The 25796-nt window shown below is 41.6% G+C and overlaps 1 protein-coding gene and 1 non-coding gene across 2 annotated transcripts; both read left to right on the top strand.

Annotated features, from left to right (window-relative positions):
* Positions 1 to 10723: 10723 nt before the first annotated feature.
* On the top strand, positions 10724 to 10812 carry TRNAY-GUA. The gene is given in 2 exon segments: positions 10724 to 10760; positions 10777 to 10812. It is a non-coding gene; the product is annotated as a tRNA-Tyr (tRNA).
* Positions 10813 to 16422: 5610 nt separating this feature from the next.
* Positions 16423 to 25532, top strand: LOC119925353 (olfactory receptor 5T3-like). The gene is made up of 2 exons (XM_038743440.1): positions 16423 to 17336; positions 25487 to 25532. The coding sequence occupies exons 1-2, from the start codon at positions 16423 to 16425 to the stop codon at positions 25530 to 25532; spliced, it is 960 nt and encodes a 319-aa protein (XP_038599368.1).
* Positions 25533 to 25796: the final 264 nt, after the last annotated feature.

Raw genomic sequence — 25796 nt, 5'->3', positions numbered from 1 at the left:
CCAATTACCATGGCAATATATAGTAGTATAGTCACTCCTGCATGCTTGAAGAAGACCATGTATCTTATAACCTACTGTGATTTTAGGATTGGAGAGGACATTCTGTCATGGATGGGAAACTGGTAAAATGGGAAAAGAAGAGTAGGGGGCTGAATCATAAAAATAATAATAATGATCATTTTTGTATTTCTTAAGTGATTACTATGTGCTAGGCACTATACTAAAGGCTGGAGTGGATACAAGCAAATTGGGTTGGATGCAGTCCCTCTCCCACGTATTGTTCACAGTATCAATCTCCATTTGCAGATGAGAAAACTGAGGCATAGAGGATTTAAGTGATTTGTCCGAGGTCACTCAGTAGACAAGTGGCAGAGCCAGGATTAAAGCCCATGACCTTCAGACTTCCAGGCCCATGCTTTATCCACTGTGCCAAGCCACTCTTAATGGTTATTTTCCTAGTCAGAGAAGAGTTAATAGGGATTGTTGCTAGTACCTGTTCAATTGATCAATTTCATCTGGTAAATCTGATATATCTCTTCTATTGGACGTTGAGCCCCATGTGGGACAGGGACTGTGTCCAACCTGATTAACTCATATATGCCCTACCACAGCTTAGTATATAGTAAGCACTTAACAAATACCAAAATTTGTTAGCATTGTTATTATTACTATCATTATTATTGTGTTTTCATAAACGATTTGGAACAGAGAATGCATAGTAAAATCTGAGTTAGAATGCTAGTTTTTTAGATGGACTCTGAGGCAATACTAGTTGTACGTTGCTCCAAAACATAGTTTAATCCATCCTGGGCAATTGTCACTCATGAGTTTGGCATACAGTGTTAGGCTTACCTTGTGTAGTAAAGTAATTTTTTTACATTGCTTTGCAAAGTATTTCTTCGTTAATTTATATTTTTAATCCAAAAATACGAAAAGAAGCAAAGCAATCAGTAGTATTTATTGAGCACCTACTGCATGCAGAGCACTGCTCTAAGCATTTGGGAGAGTATAATAGAGTAGCAAATATTATCCAGAGCCTCAAGGAGTTTACAATGTAGTGAAGAGACAGAATGCAGGAGGAAATGATATCTATCAATCAATTAATCATATTTATTGAACACCTATTGTGTGCAGGGAACTGTACTAAGTGCTTAGGAAAGTACACTTAGGAGACAACCAGCATGGCTTAGTGGAAAGAGTCAGATGAGCTTCGGAGTCAGAAGTCATGGGTTCTAATCCTGGCTCCCCCACTTGTCAGCTGTGTGACTTTGGGCAAGTCACTTAACTTCTCTGTGCCTCAATTACCTCATCTGTAAATTGGGGAATAAAGACTGAGCCCCACTGGGACAACCTGATTACCTTGTATCTTCTCCAGCGCTTAGAATAGTGCTTGGCACATAGTTAACACTTAACAAATACCATTATTATTAGCATTATTATTCTTGCAAATCCCCCCCTCCTCAAAAACCTCACAACTGTTGCTCACTTCTCTTTGTACCTAGCAGGAATGTCCTCTCATTCAACTCTATCTTTCTCATGCACTCTCTTCTCCCACTACACTCGAACTCTAACTGTTCATTTTTCTCAAGCCAACCTCCTGTCTGCACCTCCATCTGGCTTCTCCTGTTCAGGCCCTTCCTCTTGTTTGTAATTCTCTCCCCTCACAACCAACAGACCACTTCTCTCTCCATCTTGGAAGCCGTTCTGAAATATTATCTCCTCCAAGACGTCTGATCTGATTAATTTCTAGTCTCTCCACCTTTCAACAGATCCTCTCAGTGGAAAGAGCCTGGGCTTGAGAGTCAGAGATCATGAGTTCTAATCCTGGCTCCACCGCTTGTCTGCTGTGCGACTTTTGGCAAATCACTTAACTTCTCTGGGCCTCAGTGACCTCATCTGGAAAATGGGAATAAAGACTGTGAGCCCCACGTGGGCCAACCTGATCACCTTTTAGCATCCCCAGCACTTAGAACAGTACTTTGCACATAGTAAGTGCTTAATAAATGCCATCATTATTATTATTATTACCGCATAAACAGTGAAGCAATCACATCTCCCCATGGCATTTGTGTATATATCACTACACTAAATAAGCTCCTTCTAGGCAAGGAAGGTGTCTACCAATTCTATTGTGGTGTAATAATAATGATAATAATAATATAATAATAATAACAACAATAATAATAATAGTAGTATTTGTTAAGCACTTACTATGTTCCACAACAGTGTTCTTTTAAAAAGGAACAGGGTAGTGAAGAAAGGTATGCATAGGGTAGGGAGAGAATGAAGGCTGGAACATCAGTGAGGAAGGAGTCTGATAATAATAATAATTCTGGTATTTATTAAACACTTACTGTGTTCAAGGCACTGTCCTAAGCACTAGGGTAGATACAAGTAGATTGGAGTTGGACACAGTCCCTGTCCCACATGGGGCTCACGGTCTCAATCCCCATTTTACAGATGAGGAAACTGAGGTCCAGAGAAGTGAAGTGATTTGCCCAAGGTTACACAGCAGAAAAGTGGCAGAGCTGGGATGGAGTAACAAGTGTATAAGACATGTAAATAATAGAAATTGTGGATAGAACATGTAGATTAATCAATCAATCTGTGACATGGATTGAGCACCCACTGAGTGTGAAGCCATATTCTAAACACCGGTGGAAATACAAATGAGGCAAGATACTCTCTCTCTGTCTTCAAACAGCTTACACTCTGAGAGAGGCAGACAGAATTTATTTACTAGTTCTGTGGTAGGAGGATGCAGAAGGAAGTAGTTCAACAATATCAGGATGAGATAGAATATATGATTGAATAGACACATAGAAACAAATAAAAATATGCATATGATTATAATAGGTACATAAGTGCTGAGAATAGGGATAAAGTTCTTAAGTGTTAAGATATAGATGTATCATTTTGTTCATGACTCTGCTTCCCTGTTTGTGAAACTCTTGTTCTGCTAACCGCACTCATGGGTTCCCCACTTAAATTTTCCATTTAGCAGCTGCTTTGGTTTTCTGCTCTTGTTTGTTCTCCTCTTACTAAAGGTTGTTTACAATGTGTGTGAGCTAATTGCAATTCAGGACCTCACTGTTGATCATCTTATCCTGCCATTTGCTATTAAGTGTGGCTCAAAGATTGGGCTGACAATACTGCCTTAGACGCTGAATGAGTATTTTGTAGTAGGTCCTGGTCTTAGAGTTATATGGAAGACTGGAGACTCCAGTCTTGTAGAAAGCTTCAGTTCTCTGCCATATGATCCACTGCCTGTAAATTTCGTCATTCTCCACCCATCGGTGCAACCATTTGGATTCTCTTCTGCAATTCTTTGTCTAGCTGTGCATCACAGGATTAAGCACTACATGGGTGAGCAAGATGTAGTGACCAGCCCACTGTTGGGTAGGGACTGCCTCTATATGTTGCCAATTTGTACTTCCCAAGCGCTTAGTACAGTGCTCTGCACATAGTAAGTGCTCAATAAATACGATTGATGATGATGATGGTGATGTGGTTATTCAAAATCTCTGGTGGTGTGAAAGATTTTCCAGGGTAGGAGGATACACAATAATTTTTTTTCTCAGGTTTACTGTCAGTCCATATCTCTTTGCTCAAGTGATCAATAATGACTTGTTTTTCTCCATATGTGCCTCAAGAGCTGTCTCTGTGCAAAAGAAAACATTATTAAAGATTTTCTAGTTGTACTAGGAATGAGTGAATCTAGCCAGGTAAGTATTGTGCTTAATTACCCCACCACTAGTGCCTTGCATGAATATGGAGAAAACCCTCTTTAACTAGTCAAAATATTTAACATCTTCTGAACTGTATTCTTTTAATGGAAATACTAAGCCCTGTCAAGATAAGAGCTTTAGGAAGCTGTATAAAGTCCTTCTTGTCACTAAGTTACTAATTAATGCCCTACAGGGTAGGATAAAATCAATTACTCTCTAATTTCTTGAAGTACTTGATAGAACTTCAATAAGCACTCAGTGACTCTTAAAGGCACAGGTTGTACTATGAGATATTCAGGTTTGAAATCAGATATCCTGAATGGGGAAAAATATGGTAAATTTATTCTAATTCCCACTTTACAGCTGGGAAAATTGAGGCACAGAGGAGCAAAGGGAATCACCCAAGGTGATCCAAACACACTGCACTAAAACCACTGGAATAGGTTCTCCTACTAATGACAAAACTAGCTGTCAGTAAATTCCTTGCATAAGAGGGCTCAGCATAGGGATCATTATTGTTTAGAAGACAGTGGAGCTGGACCTTAGATACATGAAGAGTACTGTCCCATGGTATATGCTCATAGCAGCCAAATGGGCTGCACATGTGGAGAAAGCATTGCACTTGCCTCTGGTGGAGTTGATTCTGAGAATGGTGCTGAGAATGGCAGCATAAGAGGTCAGGATGGCTATCACCGTGGTGACTTCAATAAAAAGGACAAAGTTGAAAAGCAGCAGTTCGGTAAGGGAGGTATCTGAACAAGAGAGTGACAACAGAGGGGTGATGCAGCAGAAGAAATGATTGATTTCATTAGAGCCGCAGAAGGTTAATGAAAAAGTGAAATCTGTATGAAGGGCTGAATGAAGAAAGCCATCTATGCAGAAACCAATGACCAAGCATAAACACGTTTCTGGGGACATAATAATTGTATACATTAATGGATTACAGATGGCCACAAAACAGTCATAGGGCATTGCTGTCAGAAGAAAAACTTCAGCAGTTCCCAGAGCTATACAGAAATACATCTGGGCTGCACATCCAGCAAAAGAAATGACCTTCTTCTCTAATAAAAGGTTTGTTAGCATTTTAGGCCATGGTCACAGTGGAATAGCAAATGTCTAAGAAGGACAAATTGCTGAGAAAAAAGTACATGGGAGTGTGGAGATGGACATCGATCCAGATTAATAACATCATCTCCAGGTTTCCCATGAGAGTAAAGGCATAAATCTCTAGGAATAGCACAAACAGGGCAACCCGAAGCAATGGGTGTGGGAAGTCAATCCCACAAGAACGAAGCCTGTCACTGCAGTGTGATTGTCCCTCACCATTTCAGCATTATTTACGTAGAGGAAAATAATAAAAAAAAATATTGGAATGACAGCCGAACAGTAGGAAACCGGCTGCCCAGAACAGTAGGAAACCGCTGCCCAGAGCAGCAGGCAAAATGGTTATGAGCTGATTTTTTTTAGGTTTTTTTAATGGTATTTGTTAAGCACTTACGAAGTGCCAGGCCCTGTACTAAGCACTGGGTTAGATACATACTAATTAGATTGGACACAGTCCATGTCCCACATGAAGTTGACAGTCTTAATTCCCATTTTACAAATGAGGTAACGGAGGCACAGGAATGTTAAATGACTTTCCCAAGGTCACACAGCAGACAGGTGATGGAGTTGGGATTGGAACCAAGGTCTTTCTGACTCTCAGACCCATTCTCTAATAGCTAGGCCAGTATGGGTCACTGTTATCTCTGGCCCCTACATGGGAACAATTCTACTGAATTGATGGAGAAGCAGCATGTCTCTACTACTTGTCTGCTGTATGACCTTGGGCAAATCACTTCCAATCACTTTCCACTTATTCTATCCATCATACAACACAAAGTAACATTTCAGGGAGTCCAGATTGACATCATTATGCTTTCAATGCCAGTTGAGATTTGAGGTAAGTAGCTATCAATAAGAATAAAAAAACCCTTCATGTAGAGACATACACTCATATATTCCAAAATGCTAATCTTTCTTTTTTATAAGTGGAATTCCGAATGATAAATTTGGTCAGTCATTTAGGTAGTATATATCTCACTTTCCACAAAATCTACAATTGCCCAGTCTACCTGTAGAAAAGAGGATCCAAAAATCACAGGGCAAGGAAGGGTGGTTTGTGTCTACATCACTTAGATTATGTTGCTAACTTGTATTTCCCAAGCACTTAGTACAGTGCTCTGTACACAGTAAGTGCTCACTAAGTATGACTGAATGAATGAATGAATTTATTTTACTAGCTCCGGGGGATCAATACACATAAATGCCTCAGGGGAATATAACCCAATGAGGATCCCAGTTATCTTTGGGAACAAATACAAATGGGACAGAAATACAATGTATTTCTAGATGGTCAATGAAGGCAGAGTGGAAAGCCTATAGGCCTGGAAGGGGGGAGACCTGAGTTCTAATGCCAGTTCTGCCATTTGCCCTCTCTGTGACCTTGGACACAGATGCCCTTAACATCTCTGTGTTTGTTACCTCATCTGTAAAATGGGGATTTAATACCTGTTCTCTCTCCCGCTTAGACTGTGAGCCTCATGTGGGACAAGGACTTTGTCCAATCTGAATGCATCTAACTTAACCCAGCACTTAGAACAGTGCTTACCATATAGTAAGTGCTTCAAAACCACCACCATTATTATAATTATCAATAAATAATTTTCTCATATCTTATTATATTACACTATATAACCACATTAGATGTGGTTATACTAGGGCAGTGACTACAAGCTTAGAAAGATGGTGCATGAGAGCTACATCTTTGCATTGGCCTCTGACCAGCAGACCTTAGTTTAATCAATCAGTCAATCAATCCATCAAATTTATGGAGCATTTACTATGTGCAGAGCACTGTGCTAAGCGGTTGGGAGAGAAAAATACAACAGAATTACCAAATGGGTTTCAGTGGTATTTATTTAGTGCCTACTGTATCCAGAGCACTGTCCTAAGTGGTTGGAGGAGTATAATACAAAAGAGTAGGTATGGATGATCCCTACCTACAAGGAGCTTACGAACTAGAGGGGACAACAAGCAATGAAATGCATTACTGATGGATGTGTACCTAAGTGCTGTGGAGCTGGGGCAAAGTGAATTTCAAGTGCCTAAGGGGTGGTAGCCTGAGACAATGAGAGTGGCGGACTCCTATAGCCTCTAAGCTCCTTGTGGGCATGGAGCATGTTTAGCAGTCAGTCCATCAGTCAGTCCTATTTGTTGAGTGCTTTCTCTATGCAGAGCACTGTACCCAGTGCTTGGGAGAGTACAATACAACAATAAACAGACTTAGTCCCTGCCTATAATGAGCTTACAGTCTAGAGGGGGAGACAGACATTAATATAAATGAATAAATTATAGATATGTATAGAAATAAATAATAAATAATGATGGCATTTGTTAAGGACTTACTATATGCCAAGCACTGTTCTAAGCACAGGTTAAATACGAGACAATGAGGTTGTTCCACGTGGGGCTCACAGTCTTCACCCCCATTTTACAGATGAGGTAACTGAGGCACAGAGAACTTAAGTGACTTGCCCAAAGTCCCACAGCTGACAATTGGCGGAGCCAGGGTTAGAACCGATTACCTCTGACTCCCAAGCCCATGCTCTTTCCACTAAGCCACCCTACTTCTCAAGTGCTGTGGGGCTGGGAATGGGGAATGAATAAAGTGAGTAGGTCAGGTGATACAGAAGGGAGTGGAAGAAGAGGAAAGGAGGGCTTAGTCCATTAATTCAATCAATCGTATTTATTGAGCACTTACTGTGTACAGAGTACTGTACTAAGCGCTAGGGAGAATACAATATAACAATGAACAGACACAAGAATGAGTTTATTGAGTGAACTTTCCCAAGAGCTTTGTCAAGTGTGCTGCAAATAGCAAGGGTTCAATAATTATCACTGATTAATTGATTGTACTAGGCCAACCAAAGTATACATATTTCCAAAACCTTTACTCTATGCAATCCTCAGAAATGAATTTACATGGCTTTCCACCAGGGGAATACTGACCTAAAATTGTGTACCTAGTTAGAGAAATCATGAATAACATTGCAGGATACCTCCTTGGTTACAACCAAATACTCCCATTTTGGACTTCATTACCTGTCAAATCCCTGCAGAAAAGTCACAGCTATAACAAACTGCATAATCTGGCACTTGACCAATCTCCATTAACTTTATTTAATAGGTTTCCAATTTCTTTGCTCTGAACCACCCTGCAGGTCCCCACAAGACCCCTCTTTCTGTATAGAACCGTACCCCAAAACCTTTCTTTGGAGTTGAAGGTTTGTTTTGTCCCATTAAGATATGAAATGCCAGGTATTTCATCTGAAAGTGAAACCAAATTTCAAACTGATCCATTGCAGAAGGCCATTTACTTTTCTTCTCTGTTTCACAAACAGAATGTGACACCCAAACAAATTAGTCAATGTAGGCTGTGCCCATACCTGAGAAATGGAAAGTCGAAGCAATTTCTAGCATAATGAAGAAGGGACAAGCATGGCCTAGTTGAAAGAGCATAAGCCTATGAGTCAGAGGACCTGTGTTCCTAACCTGACTCCACCATTTACCGGATGTGAGACTTTGGGCAAGTCACTTAATTTCTCTGTGCTGTAGTTTGCTCATCTATAAAATGAGGATTCAATACCTGTTCCCACTCTTACTTAGACTGTGAGCCCCATGTGAGACCTCATTATCTTGAAATTACCCTAGGGCTTAATGCAGTGCTTGGCAGATAGTAAGGGCTTAATGAATAATGCAATTATTGTTACTAATGAAGGAACCAAAATACCAAACTTGTTATTGAGGAAAAGGAATATTTACTGATCCAAATTATTCAGTTTGGTGGCCCATAATCATCACTTTCTCTGGATCATCATCATTTATTATGCTGCCTAGAATTCCTCAACAACAACTCTCTCCTCGACCCCCTCCAGTATGGCTTCCGTCCCCTTCATTCCATGGAAACTGCCCTCTAAAAGGTCACCAATGACCTCCTGCTTGACAAATCCAACGGCTCATACTCTGTCCTAATCCTCCTCGACCTCTCAGCTGCCTTTGACACTGTGGACCACCCCCTTCTCCTCAACACACTATCTGACCTTGGCTTCACAGACTCCATCCTCTCCTGGCTCTCCTCTTATCTCTCCGGCCGTTCTTTCTCAGTCTCTTTTGCAGTCTCCTCCTCCCCCTCCCATCCTCTTACTGTGGGGGTTCCCCAAGGTTCAGTGCTTTGTCCCCTTCTGTTCTCAATCTACACTCACTCCCTTGGTGACCTCATTTGCTCCCACGGCTTCAACTATCATCTCTACGCTGATGACACCCAGATCTACATCTCTGCCCCTGCTCTCTCCCCCTCCCTCCAGGCTTGCATTTCCTCCTGCCTTCAGGACATCTCCATCTGGATGTCTGCCCGCCACCTAAAGCTCAACATGTCGAAGACTGAACTCCTTGTCTTCCCTCCCAAACCTTGTCCTCTCCCTGACTTTCCCATCTCTGTTGATGGCACTACCATCCTTCCCATCTCACAAGCCCGCAACCTGGGTGTCATCCTCGACTCCGCTCTCTCATTTACCCTTCACATCCAAGCCGTCACCAAAATCTGCCGGTTTCAGCTCTGCAACATTGCCAAGATCCGCCCTTTCCTCTCCATCCAAACCACTACCCTGCTCATTCAAGCTCTCATCCTATCCCGTCTGGACTACTGCACCAGCCTTCTCTCTGATCTCCCATCCTCGTGTCTCTCTCCACTTCAATCCATACTTCATGCTGCTGCCCGGATTACCTTTGTCCAGAAACGCTCTGGGCATATTACTCCCCTCCTCAAAAACCTCCAATGGCTACCAATCAATCTGCGCATCAGGCAGAAACTCCTCACCCTGGGCTTCAAGGCTGTCCATCACCTCGCCCCCTCCTACCTCACCTCCCTTCTCTCCTTCTACTGCCCAGCCCGCACCCTCCGCTCCTCCACTGCTAATCTCCTCACTGTACCTCGTTCTCGCCTGTCCCGCCATCGACCCCCGGCCCACGTCATCCCCCGGGCCTGGAATGCCCTCCCTCTGCCCATCCGCCAAGCTAGCTCTCTTCCTCCCTTCAAGGCCCTGCTGAGAGCTCACCTCCTCCAGGAGGCCTTCCCAGACTGAGCCCCTTCCTTCCTCTCCCCCTCATCCCCCTCTCCATCCCCCCATATTACCTCCTTCCCTTCCCCACAGCACCTGTATATATGTATATATGGTTGCACATATTCATTACTCTATTTATTCATTTATTTATTTGTTTTACTTGTACATTTCTATCCTATTTATTTTATTTTGTTGGTATGTTTGGTTTTGTTCTCTGTCTCCCCCTTTTAGACTGTGAGCCCACTGTTGGGTAGGGACTGTCTCTATGTGTTGCCAATTTGTACTTCCCAAGCGCTTAGTACAGTGCTCTGCACATAGTAAGTGCTCAATAAATACGATTGATTGATTTATTATCAATTACTATTGAACTCATGAAAAACAAAGGCAATAACACCCATTTGCTTTAAATATTAAACTCAGCACATGTACATTCAAAAATTGAGCAATTGTTGATTTAATTTGTTCGATGTTAATAGCTATTCAGACTGAGAAACCACTTTTTTCTCACCAGAAGGGATATTGCCTCAAATGTCCACACTACCCTTGAATCCCCCTCCTTTCTCCAACTTGGCCTTGTACTTTTGAATTTCTTGAAAAAAAAACACAAAAATATTATTCTCTGGTGCTCAACTTTTAAGTGATTATGAATCTTTTTTTTTGCGGAAGATTACAGGGCAATATTGTCTAAATAGGAAACAATTTCCATCATCCCTCTGGAGATGACATTCCTTTAAAGGATTCTTTACATCTTGAGATCCTTTGCATTCTGTGTATCCCATGGGAAATGGGAGCAAACAAAAACCCCAACAACATTTCAATGAGAACTACCTTAAGACTTCGATAGCTCAGCTGATAGAGTGGAGGACTGTAGTGGTTGCTTTGTGGTCATCCTTAGGTCGCTGGTTCGATTCCGGCTCGAAGGACTCGTTTCTTTTAGACTATGAGCCCACTGTTGGGTAGGGACTGTCTCTATATGTTGCCAACTTGTACTTCCCAAGCGCTTAGTACAGTGCTCTGCACACAGTAAGTGCTCTATAAATACGATTGATTGAGTGAAGAAAAACAGGCCTTGCACACTGATGAGCTGCATCTCCTCCCTACTGGTGGAGGGTGGGAGGTTGGGGGGAGAAGGGGAGGTGTCCCACCTGACCTCTGGAAACAATTTCCATTTTCCCTCTGGAGATGACACTCATTTAAAGGATTCTTTGCATCTTGAGATCCTTTGCATTCTGCATAACCCATGGGAAATGGGAGCAAACAAAAGCCCCAGCAACATTTCAATGAGAACCACCTGAGTGAAGAACAGCAGATTTTCCTCCACAGGTAGGTTAGACCACTGGGCTTATTTTCCGCACTAAACCAACTCACTTAATTCAGCAAAAACCTGTGATAACCAGAAAGTTATCCAAGTTACCATTTTGGTTGTTCATTTAGGGAGATACTTCATTCAAGATTAACCAAGAACATTCTTGCTGGTTTTGAGTAATTTGAATCTTTAATGCTATAGAGAATGTGGATAGAGCACCAGCCTGGGAATCAGGTCTTGGATTTTAATTCAAGCTCCACCACTTGTCTATTCTGTGACTCTTGCCTCAAACTGAGGCACTAAAAAGTGAAGTGACTTGCCGTGGGTAACACAGCAGGCAAGAACCAGAGCTGCGATTAGAACCCACGTGCTCTGACTCCTCGACCAGTGCTAATTGTGCTACTTCATTCTGCTTAGAACTGACTGGGACATATCCAGGTGATTTAGGTGGAGCTGGCAGTCCTCAGACTTACTAATCAATTGGTCCCTGAAACTTGTGCTTCAAGCCATAATAATGTGTCAGAACCAAATTTTTTAATGACATTTATTAAGCACTTGCTGTATGTCAAACACTGTTCTAAGTGGCTGAGATAGATACAAGTTAATCAGGTGGGATACAGCCCATGTCCCACATGGGACTTATTTTATTTTATTTATTGATTTATTTATCTATCAATTTATTTATATTAACTTCTGTCTCTCCCTTTAGACTGTGAGCTCATTGTGGGCAGGAATGTGTCTGTTGTTATATTGTAGTCTCCCAAGCGCTTAGTTCAGTGCTTTGCACACAGTAAGCTCAAAAACTACAATTGAACGAATGAATGAATGTGGCTCACATTCTAAGTAGGAGAGAAAATGAGTATTTAATCCTGATTTTACAGTTGAGGAAATTGAGGCACCAAGAAGTTAAGTGCCTTGCTAAAGGTCACACAACAAGCAACTGGCAGAGGCAGGATTAGAACCAGTTACTCTGACTCTAGTGCTGTTTCCACTAAAACATGCTGCTTCTCAATTTTCTTCTGGAACAATGTTATGAATAGAAACTAGTTCCCATATCAGATTTGGAGAGTCTACTCTTTCCAAAACTCCCCATAATTTAGTGATTAATCAAGTTGTAGAGTAACCATAATAAAAAAAAATACAATAAATAATTATGGTATTTGTTTAGTACTTACTATGTATCAATAATGATGCTAAGTGTTGAGGTAGATACAAGTTAATCATGTTGGATACAGTTCCTTTCCTGCATGGGGCTCACAGTCTAGGAGGGAGAACAGTTGAAACAGGCACAGAGAAGTTAAGTGACTTGCCCAAGTTCACACAGCAGGCAATTGGTAGAGCTGGGATTAGAACTCAGGTCCTCTGACTCCCAGGTGCCTACTCTTTCTACAAGACCATTCTGCTTCTCTAATATGTAATATGCATACAATACAAAATATGCATATAATGTACATGTTAATACAGATAAGCATTGGAACATTCACCCTGGGGGAAAATGCAGATATTTCATACAATATTAACATTAAATATTTTATGATAAGCACTTGACCATAGTATCAGTAAACACATGGGAGAGTACTATTTTACTCCAATGCAATTGATAATTATTTGATGGTAGAACTATCAAATAGTACATAGTAAGCTCTTAATAAATACCATTAAAAAACAACTATCACCCTGCTCAGAAGACACTTGCATACTGACACCTCTGTTTTCTTTCTCAAGCAGCTGATGCAGACAGAATGTATGGCAGAAAGAAACCTGATCTATGTGACTGAGTTTGTTCTCTTAGGAATCTCAAACCATCCAGAATGGCAGATTCCTCTCTTCCTGGTGTTTGTAATCATCTATCTTATTATAACAATAGGAAATCTTGGGATAATCATGATTACCAATATAGAATCCCGACTAAAATCTCCAATGTATTTTTTCCTCTGGCATATGGCTTTCGTCAATCTAGGTAATTCCACAGTCATTGCCCCTAAAATGTTGGTGTATTTCTTAGCAGAGAATAAGACCATTTCCTATTATAGGTCATAGAAAAAATAAATGTAGCCCCAGAGATAACTCTGAGTGGAAATTCTGATTTCTTCACATCTCACATTTTAGAATCAGATTGATTTGAAGACTGGGACCATCAGATGCTGTGTTTGGCTCTGGACTGGATCCTGAAAGGCTGTGGGGCATGACACTGCTCAAACCTGGGGAAAAGAAATAGTAAAGGATGACTTCAGGATCCTGCGAGCAGGGAAAGGGGCCACCTGCCAGTCCTGAATGTGGAACAAACAAACCCTGTCTCCTAGTTTCACTCCACTACGGGGAAAAAGAGGAAGGAAATAGGTGGATGAGGGAGGAGGGGTTTTCACCAATGCACTGAGCCTGAAAAGATCAAGGACAGAAAGAAGTGGGGAAGGTTAAGGTAATAGTCTCTTGGTGGAGGTGGTTCTAGGCCCGCATTTTGGGGCCTACACATAAACTGAAAGGCCCCATACACAGTTATTTGGCTCAGGATTTGGAAAATATCAATTCTTTTTCCTTTACTCTCCTACATGAGGGTATTCCATCCAAATCTAGCTCTGCAAAGGGGCCAAAAGAGAGAACAATTGGCAGTGTGTACTCAAAGTTTCTTCCTAACTACCAGGAAAGGCACAGTGTGGCTCAGTGAAAAGAGTATGGGTTTTGGAGTCAGAGGTCATGAGTTCAAATCTCGGCTCTGACAACTGTCAACTGTGTGAATTTGGGCAAGTCATTTACCTTCTCTGGGCCTCAGTTACCTCATCTGTAAAATGGGGAGTAAAACTGTGAGCCCCTATGGGACAACCTGATCACCTTGTAACCTCCCCAGGGCTTAGAACAGTGCTTTGTACATAATAAGGGCTTAACAAATACTATTATTATTATTATCTTTTAGTAAGGCTATATGTGGTTGTATGGATTTTCAGGTTGATAACATGTATCCTTATTGGTATGAAACTTGCCTAGTGCAAGATTTGTAAATCGGATTTGTTTTAGGAATGAACAAATGTCTGGAAGATTTGATTGAGCTATGAGCCGAGGATGAGGTTTTTATAAATGGTTGTGATCATTCCCATGATTCCTTTATGGTATTTTTATTGTGGTAGTAGTTGTAGTAATAATAGAATTTATTAAGCAGTTAGTGTGATTGTGCATAAATATTAATGTTAATGTGTTACTGATCAGATCTGATGAGGTTAAGAAATTTCAGATTCCGGTAATATTTGTATTTTGGGAGTGTATTGAGGAAGTGTCTGGCCAAGACTATGTCCACATGGGCTAAGTGAGGTAGAGTTTTAAAGTGATATTATCGTCATTATCATTATTACCAGCAGCAATATAAGGATATCTTCAGCATTTACTGGCACTGAACAAAGTGTTTGGGAAAATACAATAGGATTTAAAGACATTTCCTGATCTTGAGAAGCTTACAAACCATGGGAGATGAGCAGACACATATTGTCAAATTTACATTCAGCAAAAGAGTAAAGAACATTGATGTAAAATTAGAAAACAAAAGCCATTAAATAACTACATACATAATGTATGGATACATTATGGATGCATAATAATAGTCATGTTAATTCATTAGAATTGAGGTGGCATGCCCAGTTAGATGGTGAATATTGGTAAAGTCTCCCATAGAAGGTGACTTTTCAAGAAGGAGATTCATGGTTTAGTGGATTGGCAGGAGGAGGAGTATGAAGAAGAAGGGAAGGTTTGAACAGCAGATGCGAGAGAGGAGTGAGCAAAGCACAGTTAGATAATTACATAACAATAATGATGATGATAATCATCATAATAATGGTATTTGTTAAGCACTTAGGATAAGCAGCATGGTTTAGTGGAAAGAGCCCGGGCTGGGGAGTCAGAGATCGTGGGTTCTAATCCCAGCTCTGCCACTTATCAGCTATGTGACTTTTGGCAAGTGGCTTAGTTTCTCTGTGCCTCAGTTACATGGGACAACCTGATTACCTTGTATCTACCCCAGGGCTTAGAACTGTGCATGGCTTAACAAATACTGTTATTTTTATCATTATTATCATTATCATGTGCCAAGCACTGTTATAAGTACTGGGGTAGATACAAGGTAATCAGGTTGTTCCATGTGGGGTTCACAGTCTTAATCCCCATTTTACAGATGAGGTAACTGAGCCACACAGCAGGCAAGTGGCAGAGCTGGGATTTGAACCCACATCCTTTGACTCAAAAGCCCATGCTCTTTCCACTAAGCTACACTGTTTCTCATAGACATCCTGTTTCTCATAGCCACAAAATGAAGAGTACTAGCTTCAGAGTAGCAGGAGAAGAGTGGATAGTGAATAAACTGATGGAGAACCTTGAAGGAAAATGCTAAGGGCTTTCTTTCACGTAAGAAGAAATAGGTAGGTATCAGTGATTTGGAAGGATGAGAACGATATCTTACATATTAATTAATTAATAAATAATGGCATTTATTAAGCACTTATGTGCAAAGCACTGTTCTAAGCGCTGGGGAGGTTACAAGGTGATCAGGTTGTCCCACGGGGGGCTCACAGTCTTCATCCCCATTTTACAGATGAGGTACCTGAGGCACAGAGAAGTTAAGTGACTTGTCCAAAGTCACACAGCTGACAATTGGCAGAGTTGGGATTCGAACCCATGACCTCTGACTCCAAAGCCCGTGCTCTTTCCAATGAGCCACACTGCTTCCCCACTTAGAAAAGGTGATATGTCAACTGTATGAAGGAAAACTTGGAGAGGCTGCATTCAGGTGCAAAATCTATTGTGAAAGGAATGGAGTTGTGTGATTTTTAAAAAATTCTCATTTATCTAAATTATCTAGGATTCAAACTCACCCAGGTTACTTATGCTTCCATTTCTCTGTGCTTGTGGAGAATAGATAAGAAGAAGGAATGTTTAAGCAAAGAAAGTTTGAAGTCAAGGTGAAATTAGCAAAACATCTTGAAATTTAGACAATATAGTGCTTTCAAGGAAATCCAGTCCATAGTTCACTCTAAAACTGTCTACTGAATTGGGTCATTTTCACTGAAGGATTATGAAGAGAATAGAGATTTGATACTTTGAATAAATACACTGACTTCATTGATAAATGTTGATAAATGTCTATGTAAGGCTAAATCATTTTACAAATGATAAAATGATCATTTCATCTTAGCTCTTAATTTCAATATTCTGCACAATTTACAGATTGGACATGGTGGCAGTGAGCATGCATAATGACTCTACTATAATTGAGTTTGTTCTGATGGGATTCCTAGTTCCTGAGGAGCTACAGATCATTCTGTTCTGGCTGTTTCTAGCCATCTATCTTTTCACTTTGGTGGGGAACCTGGGAATAGTTGGGCTGGTTAGAATGGACTCCCGGCTTCACAACCCCATGTACTATTTCCTGAGTGTCCTATCTTTTCTGGATGCCTGCTACTCCTCAGTTGTCACCCCCAAGATGTTGCTGAATTTTTTATTGGGAAATAAATCCATCTCTTTTTCTGGCTGTGCCACACAAATGCTTTTCTTCCTATCTTTTGGAACCACTGAGTCTTTTCTTCTGGCTGCCATGGCTTATGATCACTATGTGGCCATTTCTAATCCTCTGCTCTACATGGCCATTATTTCACCCAGAATCTATGTGTCACTCATCATTGGCTCCTATATTGGTGGCCTCCTGAATGGCATCTTACATACTGCTGCCACCTTCAGTTTATCCTTCTGTGGCTCCAATGAAATCAGACATTGTTTCTGTGATATCCCCCCACTCTTATCCCTCTCCTGTTCTGATACACACATCAATGAACTGTTACTCTTCAATTTTGTGAGCGCTATTGAGGTGCTCACTGTCCTGATTGTGATCATCTCCTACAGCTACATCCTAGCTGCCATCCTGAGGATCCACTCTGTTCAAGGGAGACACAAGGCTTTTTCAACCTGTGCCTCCCACCTGGCTGGAGTGACCATATATCACAGTACAATACTCGCCACATATGTCAGACCCAGTTCAAGCTACAATCTGGAGCATGGCATGGTTGTGTCTCTATTTTATACCATTGTGATTCCTGTGTTGAATCCAGTAATTTACAGTCTAAGGAACAAGGATGTGAAAGATGCTTTTAAAAATGTTTTAGAGAAATATTTTCAGTGATGAAACATATAAGGAGCAGTAGACTCCTTACAGGTGGTTTGGAAGGATGGAAGCTTTGACTCTAATACAGAATCTGGAGTCAGGAGACCTGGGTTCTAATCTCAGTGCTACCACTTATCTGCTGGGTGACATTGGGCAAGTCATTTAACTTCTCTGTGACTCAGTTTTCTCATTTGTAAAATGAGAATTAAATACCTATTCTTTCATTGCTTTAGACTTTGAACTCCAGTTTGGACATGGGCTGGTATCTGACCTGATTATATTATATCCACCCCAGTGCCTAAAACATAGTAAACACTTAACAAATGCCATAATATTTGTTAATATTAACTGACCACAACTCACATTAGTAAAACAAATGTTTTATAACTGATCCTTGTTCTGGTTTTCAATGATCAGAAAGTATTTAAATTCCTCTTAACTCACCCACAGTGAATTAACTAATCTGGAATGAAAGCTTGTTGTAAATAGGGAACTTGTTTACCAAACCTCTTATTTTAATTCATTCATTTATTCATTCATGTATTCATTCAGTCATATTTATTGAGAGCTTACCAAGTTCAGAGCACTGTACTAAGCGCTTAGGAAAGTACAATACAACAATAAAGAGACACATTCCCTGCCCAAAAAGAGCTTACAGTCTAGAGGGGTCAGACCACCATCAATACAGACAAATAAATGTCAGACATGGAAATAACTGCTGTGGGTCTGGTATGGGGGTAGCAACAGAGGGAGCAAGTCAGGGTTCTCAAGTACTTAGTGATTCATATTGTACTCTCCCAAGCACTTAGTACAGTGTTCTGCACGTGGAAAGCCCTCAATAAATATGATTGATTGACCGAATATCTCAAAAGCAATAGAAAAATGACCAGTCTCTTGCTATACAGTACAGTTACCCCATCTCATTATTTTGTCATTATCAGTGATAACTATTCTTCCTGGACCTTTTCAGGACAGGAATACAAGGCTTGGAGGAATCACAAAAGCAGGAGCAGTAAGCAAGGAGAAGCTCAGAACTGTGCAGCCCTGGATTCCCTTACCCTTGGGGCTCTGGAGCCTGGGGCTTGGGAAGGTCTCCTTAGATACTGGAGAAATGTTTGCCTTTTCACACAAACCTCATTTCTACAAGAGAAGCCTTAGGAGGGAATGTGTCTGTTATGTTGTTGTGTTTTAACTCTAACCAGTGCCCTGTACACAGTAAATGCTCAGTAAATACAATTGGTTGATTGACTGATTGATGTCCAGTAAGATGAGAGGGAAAGCAGAAGCCTCTAATAATAATTATGGTATTCGTTAAGCTCTTACTGCATACCAAGCATTGCACCAAGCACTGAATGCATTTATTCAATGGTTAATTTTGAATTTCTGGTTGTAAGTACCTATGTCAATCTTCTTCACTTTCACTGCCGACCCCTCATCCACGTCCTGCTTCTGGCCTGGAATGCCCTTCCTTTTAAAATCCAACAAACAATTACTCTTCCACCGCTTCAAAGTCTTATTGTAGGCATATCTCCCCTCAGAGGCCTTCCCTGACTAACCCCCCCTTTCCTCTTCTCCCACTACCTTCTGTGTCTCCCTGACCTGTTCCCTTTGTTCTTCCCCACTCCTAGCCCCACAGCACTTATGTACATATCTGTAATTTACTGATATTAATGTCTGCCTCCTCCTGCTCCTAGACGGTAAGCTCATTGTGGGCAGGGAATGTGTCTGTTTATTGTTGTATTGTACTTTCTCAAGCGCTTAGTACAGTGCTGTGCATACAGTAAGCACTAAATGATTATGATTGAATGAATAAGTAAATGATTGAATGAATTAAGCAGAGAAGCAAAATTTGGACTTCGCTCAATCAATCAATCAATCATTGGTATTTACTGAGTGTTTACACTGTGCACAGAACACTGTACTAAGCACTTGGGAGAGCAAGGTACTACACAGTAGATAGACACATTCCCTGGCCACAAAGAGATTCCAGTCTAGAGGGGGAGACAGTGCTTAGACAGTGCTTAAGCGCTTAGTACAGTGCTCTACACACAGTAAGCACTCAATAAATACAAGTGAATAAATGAATGAATGATGAATATAAACAAATATATTATTCATTTGCTCACTGATGTTTCACAGGACAAATGTGCTTGTAATGTTCTCTTCCAGACTCTGTGTAATGCTCTACACATAGTAAGGTTCAAAACATACCATTGATGGTGAAATGCTCCTTTCTTGGTATAAGCAGGTACACATTTTTGAGCCTATTCTCTTTCTGTATAAATGTGCCTCTTAATGGAAGGGAGCATCATCACAGATAATCTACACATTGTAGTTAGTAATCTCACACACTAACCCTTTCCACTCTGTATGGGAGTATGGTTGAGAAGGGAGAGGCAATGTTGGGGTGGGCTTGAGTAGTTGTTAGAAGTAGAATAAATATTTGTAGTTCCCAAGCGCTTAATACAGTGCTCTGCATACAGTAAGTGCTCAATAAATACGATTGAATGAATGAATAAGAAGATACAGCTTAAAGGACACCCCTCCCTCCCCCTTCTCCCTGGCTCCATCGAGAGCAAACTCCCCTTCATCTTCATTTGGCTTATTATACTCTTAGGGCAAGAATATTTGGGGAGGAAAAGGAGGGATTTGCTTTGTGAAATATTAACTTCTTAATGGTCTCTTTGGTTTTTAAGGCCTAACTCCTCCAGAGCGTGGAGAATATTTGTGGTGGACAAGGAGAGATTTGCTTTATGCAATGTCTCCCATTTAATTCTCTCCTTGGTTTTATAGCTGAGCAAGCAGAGAAGGAAAAGGAGACATCTGCTCCATCTCCAACACAGTTTTCCCATTGGGTCTTTAAGACCTAACTCCTCAAACAAGCAAAGAACATTTGAGGAGGAAAAAGAGAGATTTGCTTCATGCAATATCATCTACTAAATTTTATGTTGGTTCTTTAGGATGAAATCCGTGCAGAGAGAATATTTCAGGTATGAAGGTAGAGGTTGTTTTGTGTCTCATTCATTCATTCATTCAATCATCTCCTCTGGGTCCTTAAGGCTTGAGCAAGCAGTGAGAATATTTGAGGAAAAGGAGAGATTCGCTTCATTCCATATCTGACTCTGAATTCTGTATTGGGTCCATAACGCCAAACTCCTCAAGAGAACAGACAGAATAGTTGAGGGGCAAAATGAAAGATTTGATTTATGCAATATCTATCTTAATTCTGTCTTGGTCTTTAGGGCCTATCTCCTTGAGAGTAGAGAAAATATTTGGGGAGTTAAAACAGAGTTGCCCTTTATGCAATATTTACTTCTTAATTTTTTCCTAACTCCTCAGGTGAGCAAAGAATTTTCGATGTGGAAAAGGTAGCATATTTGTTTCATGTGATATCTTCCCCTAACTTGTCTCCTGGGTCCTCAACACCTCAAGGAAGCAGAGACTGTTAGAAGAGAAAAAGGAGGGATTTTTGCTTCTTACACTATCTCCTCTGTAATTCTACTTCTAGGTCTTCATGGCCTAACTCAAGAGAGCAGAGAGAAAGTTAGAAGGGGAAAAGGGAATTTTGCTTTATGCAATACCTCACACTTCCTCCCCTCCCCAACGCCTCAACTCCCTCCCTCTGTTCTACACCCCTCCCTGCCCCACAGCACTTGTGTATATATGTACATATTCATTATTCTATATATTTTATTGAGGATGTGTATAAATCTATAATTCTATTCATTTCTATTGATGCTATTGATGTCTGTCTACTTGTTTTGTTTTGTTGTCTGCCTCTCCCCCCACCCCAACCAGCTTGTAGACTGTGAGCCCGTTGTTGGGTAGGACTTGTCTCCATTAGTTGCTGAATTGTACATTCCCAATGCTTAGTACAGTGCTTTGCACACGGTAAGCACTCAATAAATACTACTGAATGAATGAATTGAATGAACTTAATTCTCTCCTGGGTCTTTAAGACCTAATTCCTCAAGTGAGGGGAAAACATATTTGCGGCAGAAAAGGAGTGATTTGCTTCATAGTCTCGTGGTTTTCAAGGCCTCCCAACTCTTTGAGATAGCAGAGAAGAAATGGAGAAATTTGCTTCATGCAACATCTTCCACTTTTTCCTGAGTGAGTACAGAGTATTTGAGGTAGAAAAGGAGAAGTTTGCTGCATGCAATATTTCCCATTTTAATGTTCAACTGGGTCTTCAAAGCCAGCCTACTTAAGTGAGTTTGGGATACAAGCAGATGAAAAATCTTCATGCACATTCCCCTTACAATTAGTTCCTGCAAGAATTTTCATCTTTATCCTCTCATTCTACCAGTGGTGGGCAAAAGCACAGGAGCTCTGGGACAGCAAAACAGGTATGAAGGAAAGTGTGTGTTTTGAAGTAGTGTGGATCCCAACTGCTCTTGGAGGGCACGATGATGTTTTAACAACAAACATTATGATAAAGGTTTTATTTTAACTGACACAATCATTGTGAACTCATTATTATTATTGCTTAATATAATCCAGACCAACCAAAAAACTTAAGTTTTCCCTAAGAATGTTTTTGCAGCACCTTACATCTCAGATTTTCCCATCAGAGCAGAGTGAAATGTTTCTCTTCCTCTTCCTTAATTACTGTATCAGCCTCCTTGCTGACCTGCCTGCCTCCTGTCTCTCCCCACTCCAGCTAATACTTCACTCAGATGCCTGGATCATTTTTCTAAAGAAACATTCATTCCACATCTACCGATTTCTCAAGAACCTCCAGAGGTTGCCCAGTGTGGCGTAGTGGATAGAGCATGGGCCTGGAAGTCAGAAGGCCATAGGTTCTAATCCTGGCTCTGCCACTTGTCTGCTGTGTGACCCTGAACAAGTCTCTTCATTTCTCTGGGCCTCAGTTTCCTCATCTGTAAAATGGGGAATGAAATGTAAGCCCCACATGAAACAGGGACTGTGTATAACTCGATTTGCTTTTACCTCAGCACTAAGTACAGTACCTGGCACACAGTAAATGCTTAACAAATACCATCATTTATTTACCTCCGCATCAGACCAAAACTCCTTGCCATCAGCTCTAGAGCACTCAATGCCACCTTCTACCTCACCTCACAACTCCCCTACTGCAACCCAGCCTACACACTCTACTCCCCTATTGCTAACCTACTCACTGTACCTTGATCTCGTCTATCTTGCCGCCAACCTCTTGCTCACAACCCACATATGAGCTGGAACATCCTCCCTCTTCATATCCAACAGGCAATTACTTTCCCCCTTCAAAGTTATATTGATGACACATCTCTTCCAGGAGGCCTTCCCTAACTATGCCTTCTTTCCCTTTTCTTCCTCTCCATTCTGGGTCACCCTGACTTGCTCCCTTATTCATCCCACGTTCCAGTGTACAAAGCACTTATGTACATATCCGAGATTTATTTATTTACAACCCTGTCTGTCTCTCGCTCAATCTGTAACTTGGTTATGGTCAGGGAATGTGTCTGTTATATTGTTGTGTTATATTTTCCCAAGAGGTTAGTAAATTGCCCTGCACATATGAAGCACTCAATAAATATGACTGATGGCCTGATTTCCTCTTCTCCTACTCGCTTCTGTGTCAGCCTTGCACTTAGACTTATACCCTTTTCATTCACCCCACCCTCAGCCCCACAGCACTTATCCACATATCCATTTTTAATTTCTACCTTCCCTTCTAGACTGTTAGCTCCATGAGGACAGGGATCCTATGTACTTACTCTATTGTCCTCTCCCAAGAGCTCAGCACAGTGTTCTGCCCTCAGAAGATTGTCAACTCCCTAAGGGCAGGAATCTTGTCTACTCACCCTAGACTGTAAGCTCGTTGTGGGCAGGGAATGTGTCTGTTAACTGTTGTATTGTACTTTCCCTGGCACTTAGTATGGTGCTCTGCACACAGTAAGCGTTCAGTAAATATGATTGACTGACTAACTCTTTTGTGCTCTCCCTAGTAGTACATTGCTCTGCACCCAGTAGACTGTTGTGGGCAGGGAATGTGTCAGTTATATTGCTGTCCTTTCCGAAGTGCTTCATATAGTGCTCCATAGTGCTCTGTGCATGATTGGTGTGCCATCAATACGACTGATTGATTGTCAGCTCCTTGTGGATAGGAAACAGGTCTACCCACTCTGTTAGGCTGTACTGTCCCAAACACTTACTACAGTGCTCCACACAATAAATTCTACTTATTGATTGATTAATTGATTCTGTTGGCAGGGAAAAGCCTATCGATTCTATTTTACTGAACTGTCTCAAATGCTTAGTACAGTGCTCTGCACACAGTAAGAGCTCAATAAATACCATTGATGGGTGAATTGATTGATTTGGGGGCAGGGAACATGTCTACCTCTTTTGTTATACAAAGCACTCAATTCAGTGCTCCACACACAGTAAGCACTCAGTAAATTCCATGGAATGCTAGATAAGGTCCCCCCCACCCCCTTCTCAAACCCTGCCGGTTAGCTATTGGACACAATCTCTAGTGGTCCCCAGGACCTCCAGCATCCAGCAGACCCGAGCCCACCAGCTAGGAAAACCAGCCAGGCACCACCCTGCAGGGTCACATGCCTTTCTTAGCCCTGCCCAGGATAACTCTGGGTTAGTAGCTCTTAGTCTACCCTGGACCCCCTGGACATTCGGGCCACCTGGCCTGCTCCGTCCAATCACTGCAGGCAAACCTCTGATCTGACCAATCTGCTGCAGACCATCTCCAAACACCCTGTCCAATCACTGAAGTCGACCCAGTCCAATCGCTGTAGGCTGCCCCTCCCAACCCATCGAATTGTTGCAGGTCACCACTCCCATCCCACCCAACCAAGCTGCCTTTCCCGTACTGACCAATCGCTGCAGGCCTCCACTCCCAGCCCCGCCTCACTCTTACCTCATTCTTTCCCACGTCCCCAGCATTTCCAGCAGTTTTCTTAGGCCCCACCTACCACCCGTTCAGACTGTAATACTGGTACTACTACTAATAGTGTGGTTTTAAAGTGCTTGCCATATACAAAGTGCTGAGCTAAATACAAGGTCAATAGGTCCCGGGGGTTCATAGTCTAAACAGGAGGAAGAACAGGGACTGAGTTCCCATTTTGCAGATTAGGAAATTAAGGCACAGAAAGTGAAATGATTTGCTGAAGGTCATGTAGCAGACATAGCAGTGGTGGAAGTGGGACTAGAACCCAGGTCCTCTGTCTTCCAATCTGGGCTGTTTCTGTTAGGCTGCACTGCTTCGCTAAGAGAAATGAAGGGACTTGTCCAACGTCACCCATCAGACAAGGGATGGGGCTGGGATTGGAACTCAGGTCCTCTGACTCCCAACTGTGGTCTCTTTCTGCTAGGACACACTGCTTCTCAGTGGAAGCCACAATGGAATCTTCCACTTCCTATCCCCACAGTGAAAGTGTCTACTCCCCCCTTTTTACTGTATTTATTAAGTGTTTACTATGTACCAGGCACCTATGTGCCACCCATTTAATTGTAATGACTGAGGTCTTTGTTAAGCAGATAATCAGCTAGGACACAGCCCCATACCACATGGAGCTTAAAGTTTAAGTAGGAGGGAGAATTCCCATTTTCAATCCTTTATACCCTCATTTACAAAAGTGGAATGAGGCACAGGGAAATCAACTGACTCACCCAAGATTAGACGTCAGACAAGTGGCGGGGCTGGGATAATAACCCAGGTCCTCTGATTTCCAGCCCTGGGCTCTTTCCATTAGGCTTTGCTGTTTCTCTAAACTGTGAAGTGACTTGTCCAGGGTCACATGGCAGACAAGTGGATGACCTGGGATTAGAACCCAGGTCCTCAGACTGCCAGTACTGGGCTCCTTCCACTAGGCAACACTGTGCCTCAGATACAGAGGAATGGTTGGATTCTGGAAATACTGGGTAGCAAGAACTGACAAATTAAACATAAGGGTTGAAAGAGAAAGAGGAGTCAAGAATAATGCCAAGGTTGAGGGTTTGTGGGATGGGGAAGATGATTATGTTGTCTACAGCACCTGTCCCACAAGCCCATAACCTTGACATTATCTACAACTCATCTCATTCATTCAGTCATCATCATTGTCATCATCATCACCAAAAGTGGTATTTAATGAACGCTTACTGTGTGCAGAGCACTATACTAAGCGCTCGAGAGAGATTAAAATACAACAGAATTGGTACACAAGAACCCTACCCGCAATGAATTTACAGTCTAGAGGGAGAGACAGACATTAATATAAATAAATCATTTATAAGTGAATGCACCTATTCAATCTGTCATCATATCCTGTCAGTTCATTCTTCACAGCATCACTAAAATCCACCCCTTCTTCCCTATCCAACATGCTTAACATGTTTTTATCAACTCCTTAGCCTATCCCACCTTGAGTACTGCTTTAAACCTCCTTGCTGACCTCCTGCCTCCTGCCTCTCTTCACACCAATCCATACTTCACTCTGCTGCTCAGATCATTATTCTAA

Source organism: Tachyglossus aculeatus, chromosome 3 (assembly GCF_015852505.1).
Source record: "Tachyglossus aculeatus isolate mTacAcu1 chromosome 3, mTacAcu1.pri, whole genome shotgun sequence".
In the NCBI taxonomy this organism is placed as follows: Eukaryota; Metazoa; Chordata; class Mammalia; order Monotremata; family Tachyglossidae; genus Tachyglossus; species Tachyglossus aculeatus.
The sequence above is the reverse complement of the archived record's forward strand: the minus strand, read 5'-3'. Positions and strand labels throughout refer to the sequence as shown.